Source organism: Lynx rufus, unplaced genomic scaffold, assembly GCF_022079265.1.
Source record: "Lynx rufus isolate CCGP_SWC_20201006 ecotype Redwood Valley unplaced genomic scaffold, mLynRuf1.p SCAF_17, whole genome shotgun sequence".
Classification (NCBI taxonomy): domain Eukaryota; kingdom Metazoa; phylum Chordata; class Mammalia; order Carnivora; family Felidae; genus Lynx; species Lynx rufus.
This window is the reverse complement of record NW_025814831.1, coordinates 3,049,812-3,072,802: the sequence shown is the minus strand read 5'-3', so window position 1 is coordinate 3,072,802 and position 22,991 is coordinate 3,049,812. Positions and strand designations below refer to the sequence as shown.

The 22,991-nt window shown below is 45.6% G+C and overlaps 1 protein-coding gene across 16 annotated transcripts in view; it reads left to right on the top strand.

The window, feature by feature from the left end:
- KLC1 (kinesin light chain 1) overlaps positions 1–22,991 on the top strand; it is a 68,235-nt gene that overhangs the window by 16,309 nt on the left and 28,935 nt on the right. For 8 of the 16 annotated variants that reach the window (XM_047079992.1, XM_047080003.1, XM_047080005.1 and 5 more), the window contains 5 exons: positions 13,352–13,613; positions 15,865–16,095; positions 19,433–19,511; positions 20,017–20,242; positions 22,858–22,945. In XM_047079992.1, the coding sequence (XP_046935948.1) occupies positions 13,353–13,613; positions 15,865–16,095; positions 19,433–19,511; positions 20,017–20,242; positions 22,858–22,945 (885 nt within the window). In that variant the 5' untranslated portion in view covers position 13,352. Of the gene's footprint in view, positions 1–2,196; positions 2,296–9,624; positions 9,725–13,351; positions 13,614–15,864; positions 16,096–19,432; positions 19,512–20,016; positions 20,243–22,857; positions 22,946–22,991 lie in introns of those variants that run through there. The other 8 variants (XM_047079990.1, XM_047079991.1, XM_047079994.1 and 5 more) reach the window with 7 other exon arrangements.

Below are 22,991 nucleotides of genomic sequence, written 5' to 3'. Positions count from 1 at the left end.
TTTCCTGGTCTGTGAAGTACTGGTCAATATTTTGTAGAATGGCCCTCAACTTGCGTTTGTCTGACATTTTCCTCATGGTGGGATGGGTTTGCAGGTTTGAGAAGAAGCTCGCCGGGCCCAATTTTGGATTCCGAAACCATTTTACCATCAAACAAACCAAGGCCCCTTCAGATAATGGCTGATTCTAGGGCTGGGGCAGGGAGAGTACAAGACGAGCCTGGGACATCTTGTGGTGCTAGAAAGTACAGAAGTGCTCAAAAAGCAAAGGGGTAGGAGCATGTCAAAAGAACATGCTAGCCAGTTGACAGAACTCTCACTGGCCCAAACTGAGACAGTTTGAGCCACAAAATAAATAACATGGTATGTGTAATAACGAGTATTCTTTAGATAAAACCTGAAGTATAAAACAAACAGCTCCTGTCCATATTGACATTAATGGTTAAATAAGTAAATGAGGGATGAGGCAGAGAGGAGACACTGTCCTGTACAGAAGAACTCCAGACACCTTATAATCCCTCTTCACATTCGCTCTCCCCACCCCTCTGGGGGTGGGCTGCCCCCCTAGTGACGTGCTTCCTAAAGATGAGCGTCGAAAGGACAGCTGGAGTGGGTGTGTCTAGTGGAGGTAATCCTGCCCAGGGGAGGCCTGCGCAAACCACGTCAGCCGGTGGTCAGGACTGGCACTGTTGCCTTTTAAGTCAGGGGGAGCACAGGGACTCTGGCTGTGATGCAGTGAGAATGGGACCCGTGGGTTTCAGAGTCACATAGTTTCATAAGTGTTGGTTTTTGCCACCGGCTTGCTCCCCCTTTCCTTCTTCCTAGAAGTAACTTTTTGTTGTTGTTGTTGTTGTTTTTTAATTTTTAGTTTCTTTCTTTCTTTCTTTCTTTCTTTCTTTCTTTCTTTCTTTCTTTCTCTCTCTCTCTCTCTCTTTTCTCTCCCTCTTTCTCTCCCTCTCTCTCTTTCTCTTCCTCTCTCTCTCTTCCTCTCTCTCTCTCTCTCTCTCTCTTCCACTTCCTCCCTTCCTCCCTTCGTTTCTTCTTTCTTTATAATGTTTATGTTATTTTTGAGAGAGAGAGAGAGCGAGCGAGCCCAAGCAGGGGAGGAACGGAGAAAGAGGGAGACACAGAATCTGAAGCAGGTTCCAGGCTCTGAGCTCTCAGTACAGAGCCTGATGCAGGGCTCGAACCCACAAACCACGAAATCATGACCTGAACTAAAGTCAGATACTTAACCAACTGAGCCACCTAGCCCCCAGTAAACATTTTTTTAAAGTTTTAAAATTTATTAGGGGAGGCGAATGGGGGAGGGGCAGAGAGAGAGGATCCCAAGCAGGCTCTGTGCTGTCAGCGTAGACCCCACCTGGGGCTCGATCTCACTAACCCTGAGCCGAAATCAAGAGTCAGATGCTTAACTAACTGAGCCACCCAGGCACCCGTTTTCACTTATTATTTTAAAATTATTAAAAAAAAATTTATTTATTTTTGAGAGAGAGTGCAAACGCACGAGCAGGGGTGGGTGGGTAAAGAGAGGGAAACAGAGGATCCGAAGTGGGCTCCACGTTGACAGCAGAGAGCCCGACATGGGGCTCGAACCCACAAACCGGGAGATCACGACTTGGGCCAAAGCTAGAGGCTTAACTAACAGCCACCTGTGAAACGGTCCCGTTTTCACTTCTTTTAAGTGAAATACAATTTTTACATAATTACTGCTGTTTCTAAATAACAGGCTTATGTTGCTGTCTGATGATTTTTTTTTTTTTAAGATTTTACTTTTAAGTAATCTCTGCACCCAACGAGGGCCTCACGCTTACAACCTTGAGATCAAGAGTCCATGCTCTACTGACTGAGCCAGCCAGGCGCCCCGATGGTTTTTCAGTTTTTGACTTCCCGTTCTAGATCATTGGGACTGAGCTCTTTCTTTGCTTCGCTTCACCACACAGGTGCTCCCCCTTTGCATCTGCATAAGCTCCCGCAGAATTTAAATTTTGTTTAGGTGTGTCTTTACCGTTTATATTCTTATGACCATATAAATGCCAGAGCTGATTTATGTAATGAACTGTGTGATTGCTTTTCCTATTTGACCTTTTGTTTCCTTAGGAGTTAATTATCTTGTTTTCATTTCCTTTTTAAGTTGGTGCTGATTCACCCCGCCGTCTCCAGCACTCGTCCGGTGGTGGGTGCAGAGCCCCGTCTTCCCCCCCGGGGGACCCTGTGCCCTGTGTTCCATGTTTTCTTCTTGACTTCTCATTTTGCTTGAGCGCATCTTCCTGTAGCCTGAGAAATGGTGCATGAGAGGTAAAAGTTTGTGAGACCTTGTATGTCTGAAAATGTTATTCTGTCCCCATGGTTGATGGAGAGTTTAGCTGGCTTTGGAATTGGAAATTGGAAATAATTTTCCTTCAGAGCTTTGGAGGCATTTGTTTAATTGCCTTTTGCTTCCAGTTTTGCTCTTGAGAAGTCTGAAGCCATTCTGATTGTTTAATTCTGTCTATATGACCCCTACCCCTGAGCCCCTGGGAGCGTGTAGGAGATATATATATATCTATATCTGTTCTGTATCTGTATATTTAAGTTTATTTATTTTGAGAGAGACAGAGACAGTGCAGGTGGGGAGAGGCATAGAGAGGGAGACAGAATCCCAAGCAGGCTCCGCACTGTCAGTGCAGAGCCCGACCTGGGGCTCCAACCCATGAAACCATGAGATCATGACCTGAGCTGAAATCAGGAGTCAGATGCTCAACCGACTTGAGTCACCCAGGTGCCGCAGGATATTCTTTTGTCACCACATTTTTATTTTCTTTAAAAAGTGTTTTTTTCATACGGTCCACATCCTATGCTTAGGACAGTGTCTGGCATAGGTAGAGTTGGTGCCCAGTAAGTAATTAACTGTCACTGAGCTGGTTGCACCTCTCACCTTCTCCTTTGGAGGCCAAGGCCTAGCTGTTGGTGTTCTGCAGGCCAGGTCGTAGGTGACCGTTGGATCCTCCAGCCTCTCATGTTGCCTCGCTCAAGTTCCTGCCGCTTACCTGCCATGGCTCAGTGGACATAGCAGTCCTACGTCTCAGTTTGAAGCATCAACTTCTCATTGCACAGAATTGTCCACTTAATTTTTTAAAGATTTATTTATTTATTTTGAGGGAGAGAGTGAGCATGAGTGGGGGAGGGGCAGAGAGAGAGGGAGAAAGAGAACCCCAAGCAGGCTCTGCGCTGTCAGCACAGAGCTCGATGCGGGGCTCGATCTCTTGAGTGAGATCATGACCTGAGCCAGGATCAAAAGTTGGACACTCAACCGCCTGAGCCACCCACATGAGCCCAGAATTGTCCACTTTAAATTTGTCAGTTTTCATCATCCCTAACAGGAGTTGATTTTGTAACACTGAAGATTTCTCTTAGTCACTGGTGTGTTAGAGCAAGTAAACTCAGTCTTGGAGCACTTAGCTGGCTCAGTTGGTAAACGTGTGACTGTTGATCTTGGGGTCATGAGTTTGAGCCTCATGTTGGGTGTACAGATTACCTAAAATCAATAAATAAAATTTAAAAAACTCTCAGTCTTTGCCTAACAGACCAGTTATGTTAAAGGACAAATTAAGAGAATAATTTTAGTATTAGTAGGGGCTATTTTCAATTTTGCATATTACCTCTGCTTGGAGTATTTCAGAGCAGAAGTAAAGCAACAGAATATGCAAATTAATATTGCTGTCTGGTATTTTTGTCATACTTAAGTAATGGTGCGTTAGTGATATGCCGGTGTGTTAGTTACTGCTAGTCATATCTTTAGTTACTGTCAAGGTCTAAATCCTCTCCTTATGTGTATTCCGAGAAATTCATGATACAGACGAAGATGGATGGTTCAGTTGCCTTGTCCATTTATTTCAGGTTTGAGCATGTAGGGATTTAATTTTCTTTTTATTTTTAATTAAACAAAATTTAACGTTAAAATTATTTTAGAGGGGAGAGAGAGCATGCAAGGGGGGGAGGGGCAGAGGGAGAGAGAGAGAGAGAGAAAGAGAAAGAGAGAGAGAAAATGAGAATACCAAGCAGGCTCCACACTCAGCACAGAACCCCATGCAGGCCTTAATCCCATGACCTGAGCCGATATCAAGAGTGACCTGAACAGAAATCGACAGTGGGCTCAGTGGACAGGGTGCTCAACTGACTGAGCCACCCAGGCACCCCTAAATTTTTTTCTGGGAGGGGGTTGGGAGGGAAGAGGGAGAGGGAGGGAGAGAATCTGAAGCAGGTTCCTGCCCTGTGCAGGGCTCGACTTCATGACCATGGGATCATGACCTGAGCTGAAATCAAGTCAGACGCTTAACTGACTGAGCCACCCTGGCGTTCCTAATTTCTTTCTTAAATCAAGGGCCTGTTTTGGTTTCCTGTATTTCCAAAGGGAAGTCAGGCCTTTGAAAGGACAACATTGTATAATTGACCCTTCAATAACACAAGGTTCTAGGCCTCGACACCCAACACCTGACAGCCCCGTACAGTCAGAGATCTGCCTGTAACTTTGGACTCCTCAAACACTTAACTACTAATAGCCCACTGTTGACTGGAAGCCTTGCTGATGATATAAATAATTGATAAACATGTATTTTATGTTACATATATTATACGCTATATTCTTACGATAAAGTAAGGCAGAGGAAAGAAAACTATTAAGAAAACCGTAGAGAAAATGTATTTACGTTACAACACCATAAAATATCCACGTAGACGTGGACCTGCACAGTTCACACTCGTGTTCAAGTGTCAGCTGGACTCCCTCACTTCTGCCCTCTGGTAGTTCATAAGAGAGCATGTCTGTTTTTATTGTTTTTCAACTGGCATCTTAGAAATAAATATTGCCGGATTTTTGGGTTACAAAATGTTACATGTAGGATTTAACTGGGGATCTGAATGTGGAGATAAACTAGGTTTCTTGGGTGTTGTGTCACATGAGTCACATGAGTGATGTGAATCCTTGGATATGAGAGTCGTGTGTATTAAAAATACACATCAAAACCATTATTCTACCCAATAAAAATAGCAAAGATTGAACCATGATTTAAAATAATGGAGACAAAAGTAGTTCTAAAATTAAAGAAAGGTGGAAGATTAAGCTTTAGGATTATTTTTCTCTTTATTATTTTAGGTAGTGACTTGTAATCTGTGGACACAGTACAGACTTTGTTGAGGATTTGAATGAGACAAGCAGCGTAATAGACCATAATAGCTTTGCCTGTTGAACGGTAGATTTGAGAGGTTTGACCATAAGAAGGGCTTCTCTTGTTTAAGGAGCTTAATTCAGATGTCAGATTTGTCAGGTGCTGTGTTGGAGATTATGCATTGAGCACTGAGTTCTTTTGCTTTCACAGAGCAAATAATGGGACTTCAAAGAGTTCTCTCTCTCTTTTTTTTTTGAAGTAAAAGCATAGACATAATTTTCCATGGCTAGTAAGAATAACCTGGGGCCAGATATTGAGTGTGTTACTCAGAAGGGAAGCGGGAGGGGAGTATTTGAGTACCATGTTCCAGGTGGGTTGGCTGTCTGTTGCCCCTTACATGTGGGGATTGAGGCTCCAAGAGGTTCCATGATAGGTGAGGGGATAATAGGGAGTTGGAATCAGATGTGTTGGCTCCCAAGGCTGGTTTATTCATTCATTTTAAAGTTTTTGTTAGGGGCGCCTGGGTGGCGCAGTCGGTTAAGCGTCCGACTTCAGCCAGGTCACGATCTCGTGGTCCGTGAGTTCGAGCCCCGCGTCAGGCTCTGGGCTGATGGCTCAGAGCCTGGAGCCTGTTTCTGATTCTGTGTCTCCCTCTCTCTCTGCCCCTCCCCCATTCATGCTCTGTCTCTCTCTGTCCCAAAAATAAATAAACGTTGGAAAAAAAAAATAAAAAAAAAACAAACGAAGTGTACCATTAAAAAAAAAAAATAAAGTTTTTGTTAGGTTGTTTAAGTAATCTCTGCACCCAACCTGGGGCTCGAACTCACAACACGGAGATCAAGAGTCGCACGGTCTTCCATCTGAGCCAGCCGAGCACCCCGTGTTTCATTGATTTATTGAGCACATACTTCCTGCATGCCTGTAGAGCGGCAGGCATTGTTCTGGCTGACTCATTGTTCCAGAATCACTGGGAAGCACACACAGCCCAAGAGTTGCAAGAAAGTCTTAGGGATGCCGTGGTTGCTAGGCTGACAAAGTGTGGTGTTTGAGCAGACGTAGAGTCCCGGTATTTTACCCTTTAGAAATCAGTGTAACCGTTACAAGAACCCTTTCAACCGAGAGTTTATTTGGCAAACTTGAGAAGTTTCTTATTTTAAGTGAACTCTTACCTATCTTTCTTTTAGTTTTCTGCCATTTTGTTCAGGGCCCACTCTTTACCTTCACCTAGATGCATATATGTCTTCGCCTGAGGTTTCTTCTAGTTTCTTGTGGCACTTTCTTCACTTAATTTTTTTAATCAAAATGGAATTTAGTGTACAGTGACGGTAGGAATACAACACCTTTTTTCCCCCTAAATAGCCAGTTCCTTTAGCACTCTTTTTTATATAAGCGGTCTTTGGTCATAATGACTTAGCCTGGAACTTAAGAGAGCTACGGAGCAGTCTAAGCATGTATGCTGCTGTGGGTTTCCCTCTGAAAAAGTGGCATGTGTAGGTCTATTTGTAGGATGGTGGGTTGGATGAGGGGGTATGGAAACTGCTATGATTGAGGGGTACCTGAGGGTGGCATGAGGTATGAGCTCGGGAAACAGAAGATTTGGAGAGTCCTCTGACTGAACCACAATATTTGAAATGTCTTGTAAGATAGTAAATATATTGTTTGTTTATATTAGAGGGGAGAAGTTGCCTCAATGGATAGAAATTTAAGGAGGGAGATTGAACTCAGCAAAAGGAATAACTTTCTAATTACCTCTCCGAGCAGTCTAACAAGGAATCAGCTGTCTTGCAAAGTACTGAGGCCCATGTTAGAGGTGTGTCTGCAGGTGTTGAGCGGTCACTTATCAGGGATGTTCCCGATTGCTTAGCTCCCAGGTGGAAACTGCACTGATTACGGTCAGCCACTGTGCTTGGTGACTCAGCTGCATTCTCCTGTGCCTTTAACTGCCCGGACAGTAGGCCCCCTCTAATCCTGGGACCCAGGGTAGTTTGGGGACTTCGCCCGTGCTGTGGTGGTGGAGCCAGGCTCTGCACCTGCTTGCTCTGGATTCTGAGGCCCATGCTTTCCACATAGCAGCACCCTGTCCTCTCAGTGCCTTTTTTTTTTTTTTAGTTTATTTATTTTGAGAGAGAGAGAGGGTGTATAAGTCGGGGAGGGGCAGAGAGAGAGAGAGAATCCCAAGCAGGCTGCACACTGTCAGTGCAGAGCCCAGTGTGGGGCTCTAACTCACAAACCTCGGGATCATGACCTGGGCTAAAGTAAGCCCTGTAGGCACCCATCATCTCCGTTCTTAAGAGAGCTAAGTGCCTCCCAAGAGCATTTGGATTCTTAACTGATTTTCTGTTAAGAATAAGTTAAAAAGAAATCTACCTTAACTGCTCCCCCACCCTTTTATTTGTGCACGTCCAGATGACATTTGTATTTATTATCCTTGTCTGTGGTTAAAGCCTCTACAAGAGTGTGAGCACGCGGTGCAGTGTCACCAGTTCTGTTGCATATTCCCTGAGGAATTAAATTTGGATTTCTTTTTTTAAGTTTGTTTATTTTTAGTAATCTCTACACGCAACGTGGGGCTCAAACTCATGACCCTGAGATCAAGAGTCACACGCTCTACCGACTGAGCCAGCCAAGTGCCCCAGATTTGGTTTTCTTCAAATGTGTTGACTTATTCTTTAAATGTATTTACTTACTTGAGGTATCACCTCAGTTAAACGATTAAATTTTCCCATTTTGTTGTGATTTTTTTTCCTGTCTATGAATCCTACCTGGTAGGATTTTGCTATTCCTGTTTAAACTCTTTGCCCCTCCCCATTTTTTCTCTTTTGCATAAGCAAAACTGCCCTCTCTTCCCCTTTTATCAGCCTCCACTCGAACCTCTAAAGATAGGACAATGGCCATCTTTGTGATTGGTTGGGATTTAATTTTTTTTTTTTAAGTTTTAAATGTTAGATCTGCTATAGTTAACATGCAGCGTGATGTTAGTTTGAGGTGGACAATATAGTGATTTGACAATTGCATAGGTCCCCTGGTGGTCATCCCAAGTGCACTCCTTAATCCCTATCACTTACTTCTCCCATCCCCCCATCTACCTCCCTGCTGGTGGCCATCAGTGTGTTCTCTGTAGTTAGGAGTCTGTTTCTTGGTTTGCCTCTCTGTCTTTCCTTTCTTGTTTGTTTTGTTTCTTAAATTCCACATATGAGTGAAATCATATGGGATTTGTCTCTCTCTGACTTATTTCACTTAGCGTTACACCCTCTAGATCCATAGAGGTTGCAAGTGGCAAGATTTCCTTCTTTTTTTTAATGGCTGAGTAATACTCCATTTTTGTCCATTCATCAGTCCGTAGACATTTGGGCTTACCATAATTTGGCTATTGTTGATAATGCGGATGTAAACATTGGGGTGCGTGTATCCCTTCAAATTAGTGTTTTTATATTTTTCGGGTAAATACCTGGTAGTTCAGTTACTGGATTGTAGGGTAGTTCTGTTTTTAACTCTCTGAGGAATGGACAGGATTCATGGACATTGACATGATTTACTGCCCATTCATGCCGAGACAGGTGGTTTGAGTAGTGAAGTTGCTCTCACTTCTCACTAGAGTCTCCAGACTCTCCTTTGCATCCCCGAGTTTAATAGTGTCTGAAAAGACTGAGAAGGTGCTGGCTGGGTGTTTTGCTTTCCAGGGAGAGGCATGAGCCTCATTCTGGCAGAGGGCTAGGGAAGAGAGTGCAGCGTATCTGCTGGGCTGTGATCATGCCACTACCCCCGAGTTGTCTTCCCTTTCCTGGCACTGCCCAGCCCCATTCATTCTCCCCGCAGGCTCCTGCCTTCAGAATGCAGCTGTCCTCTGGCTTACTCCCCTGGACTCTGGCCTTGTCACCACGAGCCTCGAGCACCATGACCTGTGGCCTGACGAGGCTGCTCGCAGGCAGTGGGTGCTTTCCCGCCTCTGCCCTGGCCCCTGTTGCTCCCCTGGCTGGGAGTGCCCTCCGCACTCCCGTCTGGAGGAGATGGGCTCACCTGGTAAGACTGCCTTACCTCAGGAGCGGTTTCTTCGTGTGTCTGGCCTCCCCTCTCCAGTGGAGGTGCCTGCTGTCCCCCCACCCCCCCTCAGTTCGTGCTCCCACCTCGCAGGCCCCGACAGTGCCTTTAGCTCTTGCTGCTTGTATATGCTTAGTTTATCTTCTGGTAGCCTGTGGGTCCCAGCTGCTGTCTGCATTCTAGGCCCTCGCTTGGAGTTTCAGTAAGACACTTGGATCTTCTAGTTTGGGGAAAAAAAGACTAAAATGTTGCATCATTTGGAAGTTGCTGCCAAAGGTGGAGAGGGAGGTCTTCAGCTTGATTTTCCTCTTTTCTCTAGAGACACCTGCTCTGGACATCCACCTCTTCACCATCCTCCTCGCTGTGCATGGCGATCAGGCTGACACTTTGACGTAGTGCCGTTGAGATGTGAGCGTTGGAAGCTGCTCCTGAAATGTTTTGTTAATTGTTCAGCAAATATGTAGTTAGCATTTACTGTGTGACAGACTGGGACCGAGGCGGCCTGCTCTCCTGGATTTGCGGTGGGGTTGGAGAGCCATAAGGTAGATATATGACAGATGTAATGGTAATACAGACTGTCAGGTAGAGGAGTTACCTCTGTTCTTTTGTTGTTTTCTGAGTTCTTTGTGGTACAGAGGTGGATTTCTCTGAATAGTCCTACAGAGATAGCCTCTGAATTTCAAGAGAAATTGGCTCTCTTTATTTTCAGCTGGTCAGTTAAAAGGGTTACTCGTTTTTTTTTAATTTAATTTTTAATTTTTAAAAATTTACATCCATACTAGCATATAGTGCAACGCTGATTTCAGGAGTACGTTCCTTAGTGCCCCTCCCCCACTTAGCCCACCCCCCCCCCACAACCCCTCCCATAACCCTCAGTTTGTTCTCCATATTTATGAGTCTCTTCTGTTTTGTCCCCCTCCCTGTTTTTATATTATTTTTGTTTCCCTTCCCTTATGTTCGTCTGTCTTGTCTCTTAAAGTCCTCATATGTCTTTCTGTGACTTTTTGTCTTTCTCTGACTGACTCATTTCACTTAGCATAATACCCTCCAGTTCCATCCACGTAGTTGCAAATGGCAAGATTTCATTCTTTTTGATTGCTGAGTAATACTCCATTGTGTGTGTGTGTGTGTGTGTGTGTGTGTGTGTGTGTACACACACACACACACCACATCTTCTTTATCCATTCATCCGTTGATGGACATTTGAGCTCTTTCCATACTTTGGCTACTGTTGATAGTGCTGCTATAAACATGGGGGTGCGTGTGTCCCTTCGAAACAGCACACCTGCATCCCGTGGATAAATGCCTAGTAGTGCAATTGCTGGGTCGTAAGGTAGTTCTATTTTTAGTGTTGTGAGGAACCTCCATACTGTTTTCCAGAGTGGCTGCACCAGCTTGCATTCCCAAGGAATTGACTTTTTGCAGTTATGCAAAAATAGCAATTTTCCACTGTAAAACAGTGTGTACAGTTGTTAACATGGCCCTTTCATTAACTGCTTGGAGCCTTTACTCCCAAATCCTGGAATGAGTGGCCTGTATTTGGTGCTTTGACACTGCTTCCCTTCACGCACCACTATCAGTACCTGCGTTCACCAGGTGGTCTGCCAGGGCTCAGGAGCTGCCCTAGGGTCTGTGATTTAGTGGGGCATGAGATAAGGTCCCTGGCCTTTTTTTTTTTTTTTAATGTTTTTATTTATTTTTGAGAGAAAGAGACAGAGTGCCAGTGGAGTAGGGGCAGAAAGAGGGAGACAACCGATCTGAAGCAGGCTCTGAGCCGACAGCAGCGAGCTCAGTGTGGGGCTTGAACTCATGAGCCATGAGATCATGACCTGAGCTCAAGTTGGACTTCTAACTGATGGAGCCACCCAGGTGCTCTGAGTCCCTTGCTTTTTATTTTTTTGTGTGTTTTAAGAGCTTATATATTTGTTTTGAGGGAGAGAGCAGGAGAGAGTGCATGGGGGAGGGGCAGAGAGAGAGGGAGAGAGAGAATCCCAAGCAGGCTCCATATGGTCAGCACAGAGCCCGACGCAGGGCTCCATCCCACGAACTGTGAGATCACGACCTGAGCTGAAATCAAGAGCCAGATGCTCGGAGCACCTGGGTGGCTCAGTCAGTTAAGTGTCTGACTTCAGCTCAGGTCATGATCTCACAGTTTGTGAGTTTGAGCCCTGTGTTGGGCTCTGTGCTGACAGCTCAGAGTCTGCTTCCTATCCTCTGTTCCTCTCTCTCTGCCTCCTCCCCCCCCCTCAAAAAATAAACATAAAAAAAAAGTCAGATGCTCAACCAACTGAGCCACCCAGGTGCCCCCCCACCCCCCTTGCCTTTTAAGTAGAGCTTGCATTCAAGGCTGGAAGGCAGTATGTGGAAACAAACAAGATTTCAGGTGGTGCTAAGTGCTCTGGAGGAAATTACTTTGATGTGTAATCTGACTTCAATCCCTGTCCGTTAACAATCTTTCTTTTTTAAATGTTTTTTTAATTTTTTTAAGATTTAAAAAAAATTAAAAAAAATTTTTTTAATGTTTATTTACTTTTGAGATAGAGCGTGACCAGGGGAGGGTCAGAGAGAGAGGGAGACACAGAATCCAAAGCAGGCTCCCGGCTCTGAGCTGTCAGAGTCTGATGCAGGGCTCGAACTCAAGGACAGTGAGATCATGACCTGAGCCGAAGTCAGAGGCTTAACCGACTGAGCCACCCGGGTGCCCCATAAAAATCTTTTTTATTTAAAAGAGGGAGAATGAGGGAGGGAGGGTCAGAGAGAGGGAGAGAGAATCCCAAGCAGGCTCTGCGCTGTTAGTGCAGAGCCCAATGTGGGGCTCAAACTCACAAACTGAGATCAGGACCTGAGCTGAAATCAAGTGTCCGATGCTTAACCAACTGAACCACCCAGGTGCCCCCTGAACAACCTTCTTTAATATTCACTGTGGCTTTTTTCTTTTCTTTTCTTTTCTTTTCTTTTCTTTTCTTTTCTTTTCTTTTCTTTTCTTTTCTCTTTTCTCTTTTCTCTTTTCTCTTTTCTCTTCTCTTCTTTTCTTTTCCTTTTCTTTTCTTTTTTTGTTTTTAATATTTTTTTTTGTTTATTTATTTTTAGAGAGAGAGAAAGCACAAGTGGGGGAGGGGCAGAAAGAGAGAGACATAAAATCTGAAGCAGCTCCAGGCTCTGAGCTGTCAGAGCCTGATGCAGGGCTTGAACCCACAAGCTGTGAGATCATGACAGACGCTCAGCAGACTGAACCACCCAGGCACCCTGTCCCTCTCCTTTTTCTCTTTCTCTTTCTCTTTCTCTTTCTCTTTCTCTTTCTCTTTCTCTTTCTCTTTCTCTTTTTCTCTTTTCTTCCTCTTCCTCTTCCTCTTCCTCTTCCTCTCTCCCTCCCTCCCTCCCTCCCTCCCTAAAACTGAGTTATGGGATTTAAAAACATCCACAAACCTAGACATTTGGTAAAGTGGGGACAGTTGCTTAGTGTCCACAGTCACCATGATTTTGCTGATGCTGTTTTATGCCCCTTTCATTTTTCTTTCTCATTGTAGTATTTTAGATCCCGTTCCAGACACTGTATGATTTCATGAAATCTTGTTGGCCTCTCGGCTATTCCGATCCCAGAGGCCCGCGGGGCCCCCGTTCTCCTTGAGTCTTTACAGTGCTGATGATCCTGCTCATGTCACTCTCTCACCGTGTTTCAGACGGACCTAGTCCTTCTCCTGCTACTCTGATTGTTCCCATGTTCCTTTGCTGGTTTTCTTCCTTCTTCCAACTGTGACCACTTCTCAAGGCTTTGTCTGGTAAATATGTTACCAAGAATTTACTGTCCTTTCTGCATTTCATTAAGGGGGAAAAAAGCTTGCAAACATTCAGAGAACTTTTGTTCACTGAGGCTTTGTGCTTTGGAAATGCCATTTGGTGGTTTTGCTGCTTTTAATCTTTGGCATTAATTTCAGTTGCTGTCATTTGTTCCATTAAAAAGAATCCAGACCTAAGCCAGAAAAATAATTAAATTGGTCTGCAAAGGGAAAACAAACAGTACAGTATTTCAACAAGTCACAAATACATGTTTATTATTCACCTAAAAAAATGTTAATTTAAGACTCTTCACACAATGTCTTTTATTAAAGATGTAACATAAATCAAACCTGTAATGAGATACCTAATTTGTTTTCCTTTTTCCATTCTAGAATGTATGACAACATGTCCACAATGGTGTATATAAAGGAAGACAAGTTGGAGAAGCTTACACAGGATGAGATTATTTCTAAGACAAAGCAAGTGATTCAGGGGCTGGAAGCTCTGAAGAACGAGCATAATTCCATTTTACAAAGTTTACTGGAAACACTGAAGTGTTTGAAGAAAGATGATGAAAGTAATCTGGTGGAGGAGAAATCAAACATGATCCGGAAGTCACTGGAAATGCTGGAGCTTGGCCTGAGTGAGGCACAGGTATACGTGAGGTCGCCTCAGACAGGAACATGCACTTGACAGTCTGGAGAAATGGAGACTTCATCTGAAATATGTAGTTTAATTAAACTAGAGGGAAGATACTTACAGAATAACAGAGATCAGCTTGTATGTAATATAAATGATTGATTTGGGTACGTCTAAGTTTTAACAAGCAGAGGCAGTAAAATAGAGGTAACCCTGTTTGTCATTTAGGATTTGATTTTGGCTGCATATGTCATAAATGAAAACAGTGGCTTAAACATCACAGACATGTATAAGAGAAATACCAAGGTAGGCCGCCCCAGACAGGTTGTGTAGCTGCACAGTCCTCAGGGATGCCCAGGCCTCTGCATTGTGCTGCACACAGCTTTTTTTGTGGAGTCGGAGCTGCAACCTTTTCTGGAGTCCAGCTGCAGCCACATGACCACATTCTAGGATAGGGAAGGGACAGGAAGGGTGTGCCTCCTCCCTTTACTTCCTCCAGCTGGTACACAGCATTGCTTACATTTCTTTGGCCACACCTTGTTTCATGGCCACACCTAGTTGTGAGGGAGACTGGGGAATGCTGCCCTGCCCACTTACATTTCCACCTTCTTAAGCCTAAGAAAGAAGGGAGAATGGATATTGCCAACAGCTAATAGTCTCTGCAGTACCCTAAGACAAGATTGCTAAACCTTTGTGGGTTTGTTTGTTTTTTCAGTGCTTGAATTTATTTATTTTTGAGAGAGAGAGGGCAGCGGAGGGGCAGAGAGAGGACAGAGGACGCCAAGGGAGCTCTGTGCTGATAGCAGAGAGTTCCACGTGGGCCTCAAACTCCCAAACCGTGAGATCATGGCCTGAGCCACCCAGGTGGCCCTAAACCTTTGTTGTTGTTGTTGTTTTTAAATGTTTCTTTATTTTTGAGACAGAGAGAGACAGAGCATGAACGGGGGAGGGTCAGAGAGAGAGGGAGACACAGAATCTGAAGCAGGCTCCAGGCTCTGAGCTGTCAGCACAGAGCCCGACGCAGGGCTCGAACTCACAGACCGTGAGATCATGACCTGAGCCGAAGTCGGAAGCTCAACCGACTGAGCCACCCACGTGCCCCTAAACCTTTGTTTTTTGACTAAACCTTTGTTTTTATCATGCTGGACATACAGGTGAAAAATTAGAAACAGCTAGGTGGTAACTGTTCCCCTGATAACTGTTGGCTCTGCCAGCACATTTCAGGTAAATTTACATACACTGAAATTTGGCCTCTCTTTTTCTTGGCTTTCCTCTTGTGTGGTGAATGAAGAAAGAAGTGGGGCCTGCTAGGTTCCTAAGTCCCACATCCATGAAGAGGACACTGTTCTATTCCACAGTGACTATCCATACCCTCATTCTAGAGTTTTTCATTCCCACTGTGTGAAAGACTAATTGTGGAACGTTAACTGTGTTTGCTTATTGTGAATCTGTTATAAGGCAAATTCTGTTGAAAAGTGATATGAATATGGACTTCCTTTTTAGTTTGGCAAGTACTAGGGTTAAGAACAAAGGAGAAAAAAGCCTTACTTTCTGGAGTTCAGGTTTGAAACTAGGAGGATGGTAGAGGGAAAGGCAGTTGCATGGTCTAAAGACAGAACGGACTGGGGCAGACTTTTCCCAGCTCACTCTGCGCGTATACTTCTAGGAGCTTGCTAATGCCTCAGGCAGGTCTGTCCCTGAAACTAATCAGTGTACCACAGGCAGAGCCCTGGGGCCGTCACCAGATTTTACAGCCTGGACTTAAGCTTATGAATGCAAAGTACATTCTGACAGCCTGGCGAGCTACAAAGATTTCTTCCCTTACCTTGGAACATCAAAGATTTGCCTGCCCGCCCTTCTCTAGCTCTGTCACCAGCCCCTCCCTGAGTGACCCCCGTACACATATGCCTGCTTGGGCACACACTCTCAGATGTGGAAAAGGGTCTCTGAGAAATTATGTTGGAGCCACTTAGATAGAAAGTAGAAAAGTAGCAGTTTTGTCAGAAGAGTTAGCTGTGTGTCCATTGCTAGTCTATTTGAGATGCTGTCAAGCGGCAGAGCAGCGTGGGGTTCCTGTAGATGTTTTGAGCACGCGCCCCTGTGTACGTGAGACCGAGGGTGGGAAGGGAAGTGAGCAGCAGTGGTACTTGTCTGTGTCGCAGCACATCCCTGCCCGCGTGAGGAGAGCAGGCACAGAGTGTGCGTGGGCGGGAGGGGGACGTGTGGGCTGGACCCTGCAGTGCTGTCAGCGCTTCTGTCTGTCCAGGTTATGATGGCTTTGTCCAATCACCTGAATGCTGTCGAGTCGGAGAAACAGAAGCTGCGGGCACAGGTTCGTCGCCTGTGCCAGGAGAATCAGTGGCTGCGGGATGAATTGGCCAACACGCAGCAGAAATTACAGAAGAGCGAGCAATCTGTGGCTCAACTGGAGGAAGAAAAGAAGCATCTGGAATTCATGAATCAGTTAAAAAAATACGATGATGACATCTCTCCATCCGTAAGTGGTTCAGAAGGAATGCAGCATTGACAGTTAACCCTGCTGTAGTTAGTAGGTTCTTTTAGTAAAGCCGTCGGTGTTTTCCGCCCCCGCTTTAGTGGTTGCATGTAGCAAGACCAGAGATTCTAACTTTTGGGACTTAGTCCCTGGGCAAGTCATGGAGGTTCTCCTTGCCATGTGCTTTCCATATATGTGTTTGCAAGTTCTTTTTTTTTTTTTTTAAGTTTATTTTTGAAAGAGAGAGAGAGCACATGCGCGTGAGCGAGGGAGGGACAGAGACAGAGAGAGAAAGAGAGAATGAATGAATGAGTGAATCTATCCCAAGCAGGATCCAGACTGTCGGCGCAGAGCCTGACGCGGGGCTTGATCTCAGGAACTAGGAGATCATGACCTGAGCCGAAATCAAGAGTTGGACACTCAGCCAGCTGAGCCCCCTGGGTGCCCCTCACGTGTGTTTTAGAACAGTGGTCGGAAACGTAAGAATACCTTGTAAATGTGAGGCACGATGCACAGAGGCACTTGACAAGGTTTGTCCCGGCTGGAGATCTCTTGGACATTTTAACCCGTGGGGTCTGGCTTCCACACCCAGCGCACTGCTGGAGCCCTCTCAGGTCAGCGTGGGTCCCACGCAGTCATTTGTCATCTAGCCTTGTAATCTGTAACTAAGTCTGTGGCCTGTGGTGCTGTGGGTCTTGACTTTCTCTTTGAGACTCTCTTCCCCCTGCTCCCAGGACACCACCTGGGTCTCCTGCTCCCTCACTCCTGCTTCCTTCTTGCCTGCTTCTGCTGGGAATGTTAGGGTTCACCAGGGATTTTGCTTTTCTCCTTTTTTGTTGATTCTCTTTGGTGGTTCATCTCAGTCTTGATTATTTTCCATCCACCATTTTTATCTGTTCAGTTAACAACTTTAAAAGAAATTTTGGACTAATTTCATTATTATTTTTTATTATTAATTATTTTTTAAATGTTTGAGACAGTGTGCACGTGCACAAGCAGGGAGGGAAAGAGAGATAGAAAAACAAAGCAGATGCCAGGCTCCAAGCTGTCAGTGCAGAGCCCAACGTGGGGCTCGAACCCACAAACTGTAAGATCACGACCTGAGCTGAAATCAGATGCCTAACCGACTGAGCCACCCAGCCACCCTGTAGTAATTTTAGATTCACAGAAAAGTTGAAAAGATAGTGAAGAGAATTCCCATATATCCTTTACTCAGTTTCCCCTAATGTCACATCTCCCGTCACCACGGTGCATGTCTTCATCCACTCTGGCCACTCTGATGGAATACCATAGGCCGCATGACCTATTTCTCCTGATTCTGAGATCAGGGTGTCAGCGGTCGGGTGCTTGGCGAGGGCCTTTTTCCTGGCTGTGTCCTCACATGGCCTCCCTTCGTGCGTGGGTAGAGGAAGAGAGCGAGAGGGCAGTCTAGCGTCTTTTCCTTTTTCCTCTTCGTGTGAGGAAGGACACCAGTCCTGTCATGACGGCCCCATCCTCATGACTTCATCTAACCCACGTTGCCTCTGAAAGGCCCCTTCTCCACGCGCCATCATGTTGAAGGTTAGGGCTTTAGTAGAGGATTTGGGAGGGGGCGGGGGCACATCAGTCCACAGCACCCCGTTTGATTAGGCTTGCCGTATTGCTCCCTTGTGGAGTAACTGAACGTTTTGCTGTAAGAGAAGCACTGCTATACACTGCTGTTGGAATGAGAATAAATGGAGATGCTGAAGCCAGCCAGCGATTCACCTAGAATACTGGATAGTTTTGGAAGCTTTCAGAGACTTTGAAAACTTCTTATTTTGAAAAATATCTGGCTTGGGGAAGTGAGCTAACAGTGAGCTAACTCTGCCTCTCAGCATCTACACAAACGACTGTTTCTTGTGAACTGTGTTCGAATATGCGGCATACCTCATGCCACGTTCCCCTGCTGCTGGGCCTATCCCCCTGGCATGAGGACAGACTCCTGTGGAATCCAGGGCCAGGTCAAGTCGGGCAGTTTAACACGGGCACAGTCGTCACCTGCTCTTCACTTTGTCCTGATTGTCTTGGCAGAGCCCTTCGTAGCACTGTTTCACCATGGCAGCGTCTGGTTCACTTAGTCGTCATTCATCTGAAACTGGTCTTTTTTTTTTTAATGTTTATTTATTTTAAGAGAGACAGAGTGGTGCGTGAGCGGGGAAGGGGCAGAGAGAGAGAATCCCAAGCAGGCTCCTTGCTGTCAGTGCGGAGCCTGACGTGGAGCTCAATCCCATGAATTCTGGGATCCTGACCTGAGCCAAAATCTAGAGTTGGACGCTCAACCGACTGAGTCGCCCAGACGCCCCGTAACAGGTCCTTTTCAAAAGAAGCAAAAAACCCCACCTTTCTTCGCTTTTCATAACATAGATATCTTTGAAGAGTATAGGCCAGTTGCTTCATAGATTGTTCCGCAGTGTGGGTTGTGTGATGTTTCTCTGTGAGTGTATTTAGACGACGCATCCCAGACAGGAATCTTATCTAGGTGACTTCTGTGTACTTCTTAGATTAACCCGTCCAGATGCGAGTGATGTGACCTGCCCCCGGGGTGACGCTGATTTCTCACTTGGTCAAGCTGTTGTCTGTTCTGTCCATTGTGTAGCCCTGGTTTTGACCCCTGTGCTAATCTGTGGGGACACTTGAGTCACAGACTCAAAGCTGGCAGGGATCAAACTGCTCTTAGGGATCTTGTGGTGGAGGCAGAGCAGGGAGGAGAGATCTAGCCTCCAGGTCTGTGGCATTCAGAGATGGGCCGTTTTGGTCTGTTTTTACATACTTGGTTTCCAAGTAAAATGTATTTCGAGTAAGAGTTTCCCCTTCTCTGTTTGAATTTCTTCAGAATGTAGTGAAGAATCTAAGGCAGCCTTTTGCCCCCCTCGCCCCCCGCCCACCTTCCTTTAATGTTTGAGTTCTAGTCCTGCATGCTTTGTGTTACTCTTTGCTAAATTGATGGATAAGCCAAATTGTGGATAATCCTGTGTTTTATTTTGTTTATTTTTTGTTGAATCATATTTATTCTCAGAAATGTCTAGTGTTTAAAACATAACTTTATAAGGTTATACATGTGCAGTCTCCATGAGGACAGTACATTTTATAGAACAAATATAAAATGTTTTTGTGACTTAACACAGTCCTCTGTTGTTTTTAGTCTTCCGATTTATTATCCACCATCTTTTCTAGGTTTTCCAAGTATGCGCTATATTTGATTTTAAAAACAGATGATCTTTTCTAAGATTTTTTGTTAAAATGAAATTTACACTAACGATTTCCAGTACAGGATTTATAGCACTCGTAAGACTAAAGTTGTCCTGGGTTGATTTTATAGGAGGACAAAGACACTGATTCCACCAAAGAACCTCTGGATGACCTTTTCCCAAATGATGACGACGAACCCGGCCAAGGAAGTAAGTTGGCGAAGGGGAGTGGTTAAGTGGCAGCCTAGAAACAGAAGGTGGTTTGTCCTATTGTGATGTCATTTCCACAATCAGTGGGCATCTTCGCGCCGGTGGCCTGCCTCACGGGAGCAGCCCTCTGTGCACTTGGATGGCGTTATGTTTCCCAAAAGAACTTCAGAGAGTTTCTTGGTGGGACACAGTAGTACGTTAGACCGGCCCCTGCGAGATAGGGTCGTGCATAGACGGTTCAGACGTGAAGTGTGGACTCTTACGGGGTTGGAAAGGCAGAATTAGTTTGGTGCCGAGGGCAGTCTGACTGCTCTGTTGGGGGCATCACACCACCCTGACAAGTTACTGATGTTATGCAGCCTGCCTGGGGAGTGCTGCGTGGGTGTCCGTAGCGTGGGGCCCAAGTGCCACCCTGGACCAAAGCTAGAGAAGAAAGGTGTCATTCAGTGGTGTCGTCCGGATGATTTCCTCTCGGCACATCTCAAGTGAAACTCTGTCTGTGCAGTCCAGCAGCAGCACAGCAGTGCAGCAGCCGCGGCGCAGCAGGGCGGCTACGAGATCCCGGCGCGCCTGCGCACTCTGCACAACCTGGTCATCCAGTACGCCTCCCAGGGGCGCTACGAGGTGGCCGTGCCGCTCTGCAAGCAGGCCCTGGAGGACCTGGAGAAGACTTCGGGCCATGACCACCCGGACGTGGCTACCATGCTGAACATCCTGGCCTTGGTGTACAGGCTAGTAGTTCTCATTTTCTCCTCTGGTCTTTCCCGGAGGCCATGTTTTTAATGAACTTGCCCGTAAGCTGCTTCGCCAGCTTTATTGTTCACTTCTCCTCAAACAGCCAGGGGGTTAAATTCAAAATACTCAGCGAGCTCTATGGCGAGGCTGTCACCCTGTGGAACAGATGCTGCCCAAAACGACCTAGGTCAGCCTTTCTAGAATAGCCCACATGCACCCTTTACTCTGGCCAAAGTCAACTCTTGATTTTTTCCAGCAGGCTCTGTACCAGGTTTCTTTTCTCCAGAACAGCCTTCCCACCTGTCTGTCAGCTCTCTCTCTTTTCTGAGTCTCGGATCCCACTCTCCCTTTGCCCCTGTTGTGTCGCCAGAGCCCTTAACCGCTGCCTTTCTTCTGGCGCCTGTGCACTGTGCTCGGCATCGGGGCTGTCTGCGCTTTGTTCTCTCTTCTCCCAGAGTCGTGTCCCTTAAAGGTGGGGACCAGCCTGTGTCTGTGTCCCTGTCTCTCCCGTCACTCCAGCACGCTTCCTCCCTTAGGAGCCCCTGGCGAACACTTTGAAGGGAATTGAGGAATTAGCCTTTATGGCCCAGGGAATGACATGTTGGAGCCCTTTGTGCGTGTCTCTTAGCTCACCTAACCTGAACTAGATCAGAGACGGGTGAGTGGGGACCTGAGGAGGGGGAAGTTACTACTCACACAGTAGGAGTGGTTTGCTGTGGCCCTTCCAGTTTTGTGGGTTGCAAATAAAGGGTTTGTGTTTCTTCATTGTCCCCATTCAACATGTTTGATACACACAAGTATAGGTAGGATTTTAGGCTGGTTCCTGTGAGGCCCTAAAGAGGAATATGTAATTCCTGTCCTCAAGGAGAAGCCAGAATACTGAATTTATTTTTTTATTAAAAAAAATTTTTTTAACGTTTATTTCTTATTGAGAAACAAGAGAGGGACAGAGCATGAGCGTGGGAGGGGCAGAGAGAAGGGGAGACACAGAATCTGAAGCAGGCTCCAGGCTTTGAGCTGTCAGCACAGAGCCCCATGTGGGGCTCGAACTCACGGACCATGAGATCATGACCTGAGCCGAAGTCGGACGCTTAACCGACTGAGCCACCCAGGCGCCCCCAGAACACTGAATTTAAAGTCAGGACAACTCCGTTTGTATCTCTGCTAAATGGCCCCAAGACTGAAGATGTTGTCCGGAGCCTTTAACTTTTCTGAGTCTCGGTTTTCTTCCTGGTTTTCTTTCCTGATGTGCTGGTTCAAGGACTGCTGGCTGGGTTTCTCATGTGTTGGAGCTGAGGCTGCTTGTCCTTGGTTGGGGGCCACGCCTGAGAACCAGTGTGGTTGCTCTTCGTGTGACTTCACTTTGGCCAATTGGTTTATAGTCCCTGACGTGTTATGGCACAGTTTAGAAGGGTGCTCAGTATACCTTGTCTCATTTAGTTGTTGTTACTAATTATAGGTTTCTAGCAGGTTTTAAAACTGTCATACTTGCTGATTTTCACAAGAAGTTTGAGCCAGTTCATAATGTGTAGTATAATTGTAGGATAATTGGAGGAAAAAATCTAAATACGCTTGGCCAGAATTAGTGTGCTTCAGAGGTTCCATAGGCCTTCTGAACCCTTCCCATGTTTTGTAGGACAGACTGGATTCTGTAGGGCGAAGCCTTGCTGGGCAGCTCTTACTCAGTTAAGAAACATGTGTGCTAACTTTTGTAATCACATTGTCAGTACATAAACCAAGGTGGGCAGAGGCTGGGTCTGGTCTGATGGTGTTTCTGTCTTACCACAGTCAAAAAAATATCCTCATTCCTCTTACTACAAGCAAATGGTGGCAAGTTGCATACCAGATTAAGACACTATAATGTACCATATTTATTTTTTTAAAAAAATTTTTTTTTTTTCAACGTTTATTTATTTTTGGGACAGAGAGAGACAGAGCATGAACGGGGGAGGGGCAGAGAGAGAGGGAGACACAGAATCTGAAACAGGCTCCAGGCTCTGAGCCATCAGCCCAGAGCCCGACGCGGGGCTCGAACTCACGGACCGCGAGATCATGACCTGGCTGAAGTCGGACGTTTAACCGTCTGCGCCACCCAGGCGCCCCCCATATTTATTTTTAACTAGCTTTTTCATTATACACATAGCATATCATTACCTTCCAAAGCAACTCTGTGAGTTAGGTCATACACTTCCTTTCTAGATGGGCTGATTGGGACTGTGGGAGGCTTCTTCATGTCCCAAAGCCTTGTAGCCGGTAACTGGCAGAGCCTGGGCTCAGATGCTGGCATCAGTTCTATCTGTTAGAAGGTGAAGCTGTGCCCACTTTCTGGGCTGGCTCGCTTGTTCTGTGTGGGGCAGCTCGCCTTGTGGGGGCGGCATTGTCCTGGTGATCTAGAGGGGAGGGCAAGCTTCAGAAACTAATCAGGCCTGGATTCCAGTTCACGTTTATTGGTGGAAGCTTTTTCTTGTACACTAGAGGTGTTTTTATTAGTTTTAATTATTGATTTATTTTTTAAATAGTTGAAGCTTTTATTTCTGTAGTTTCAAAATTACATTTTAAAAAGATGGAGTAAGCTATATCCAAAACACTTACTGTATGTCTTTCAATTTAGAGACCAGAATAAATACAAGGATGCCGCAAATCTACTGAATGATGCCTTGGCCATCCGTGAAAAAACTTTGGGCAAAGATCATCCCGCGGTTTGTATATCTGGTTCTTTCATTCTTTTTACATTTTATTTTCCCT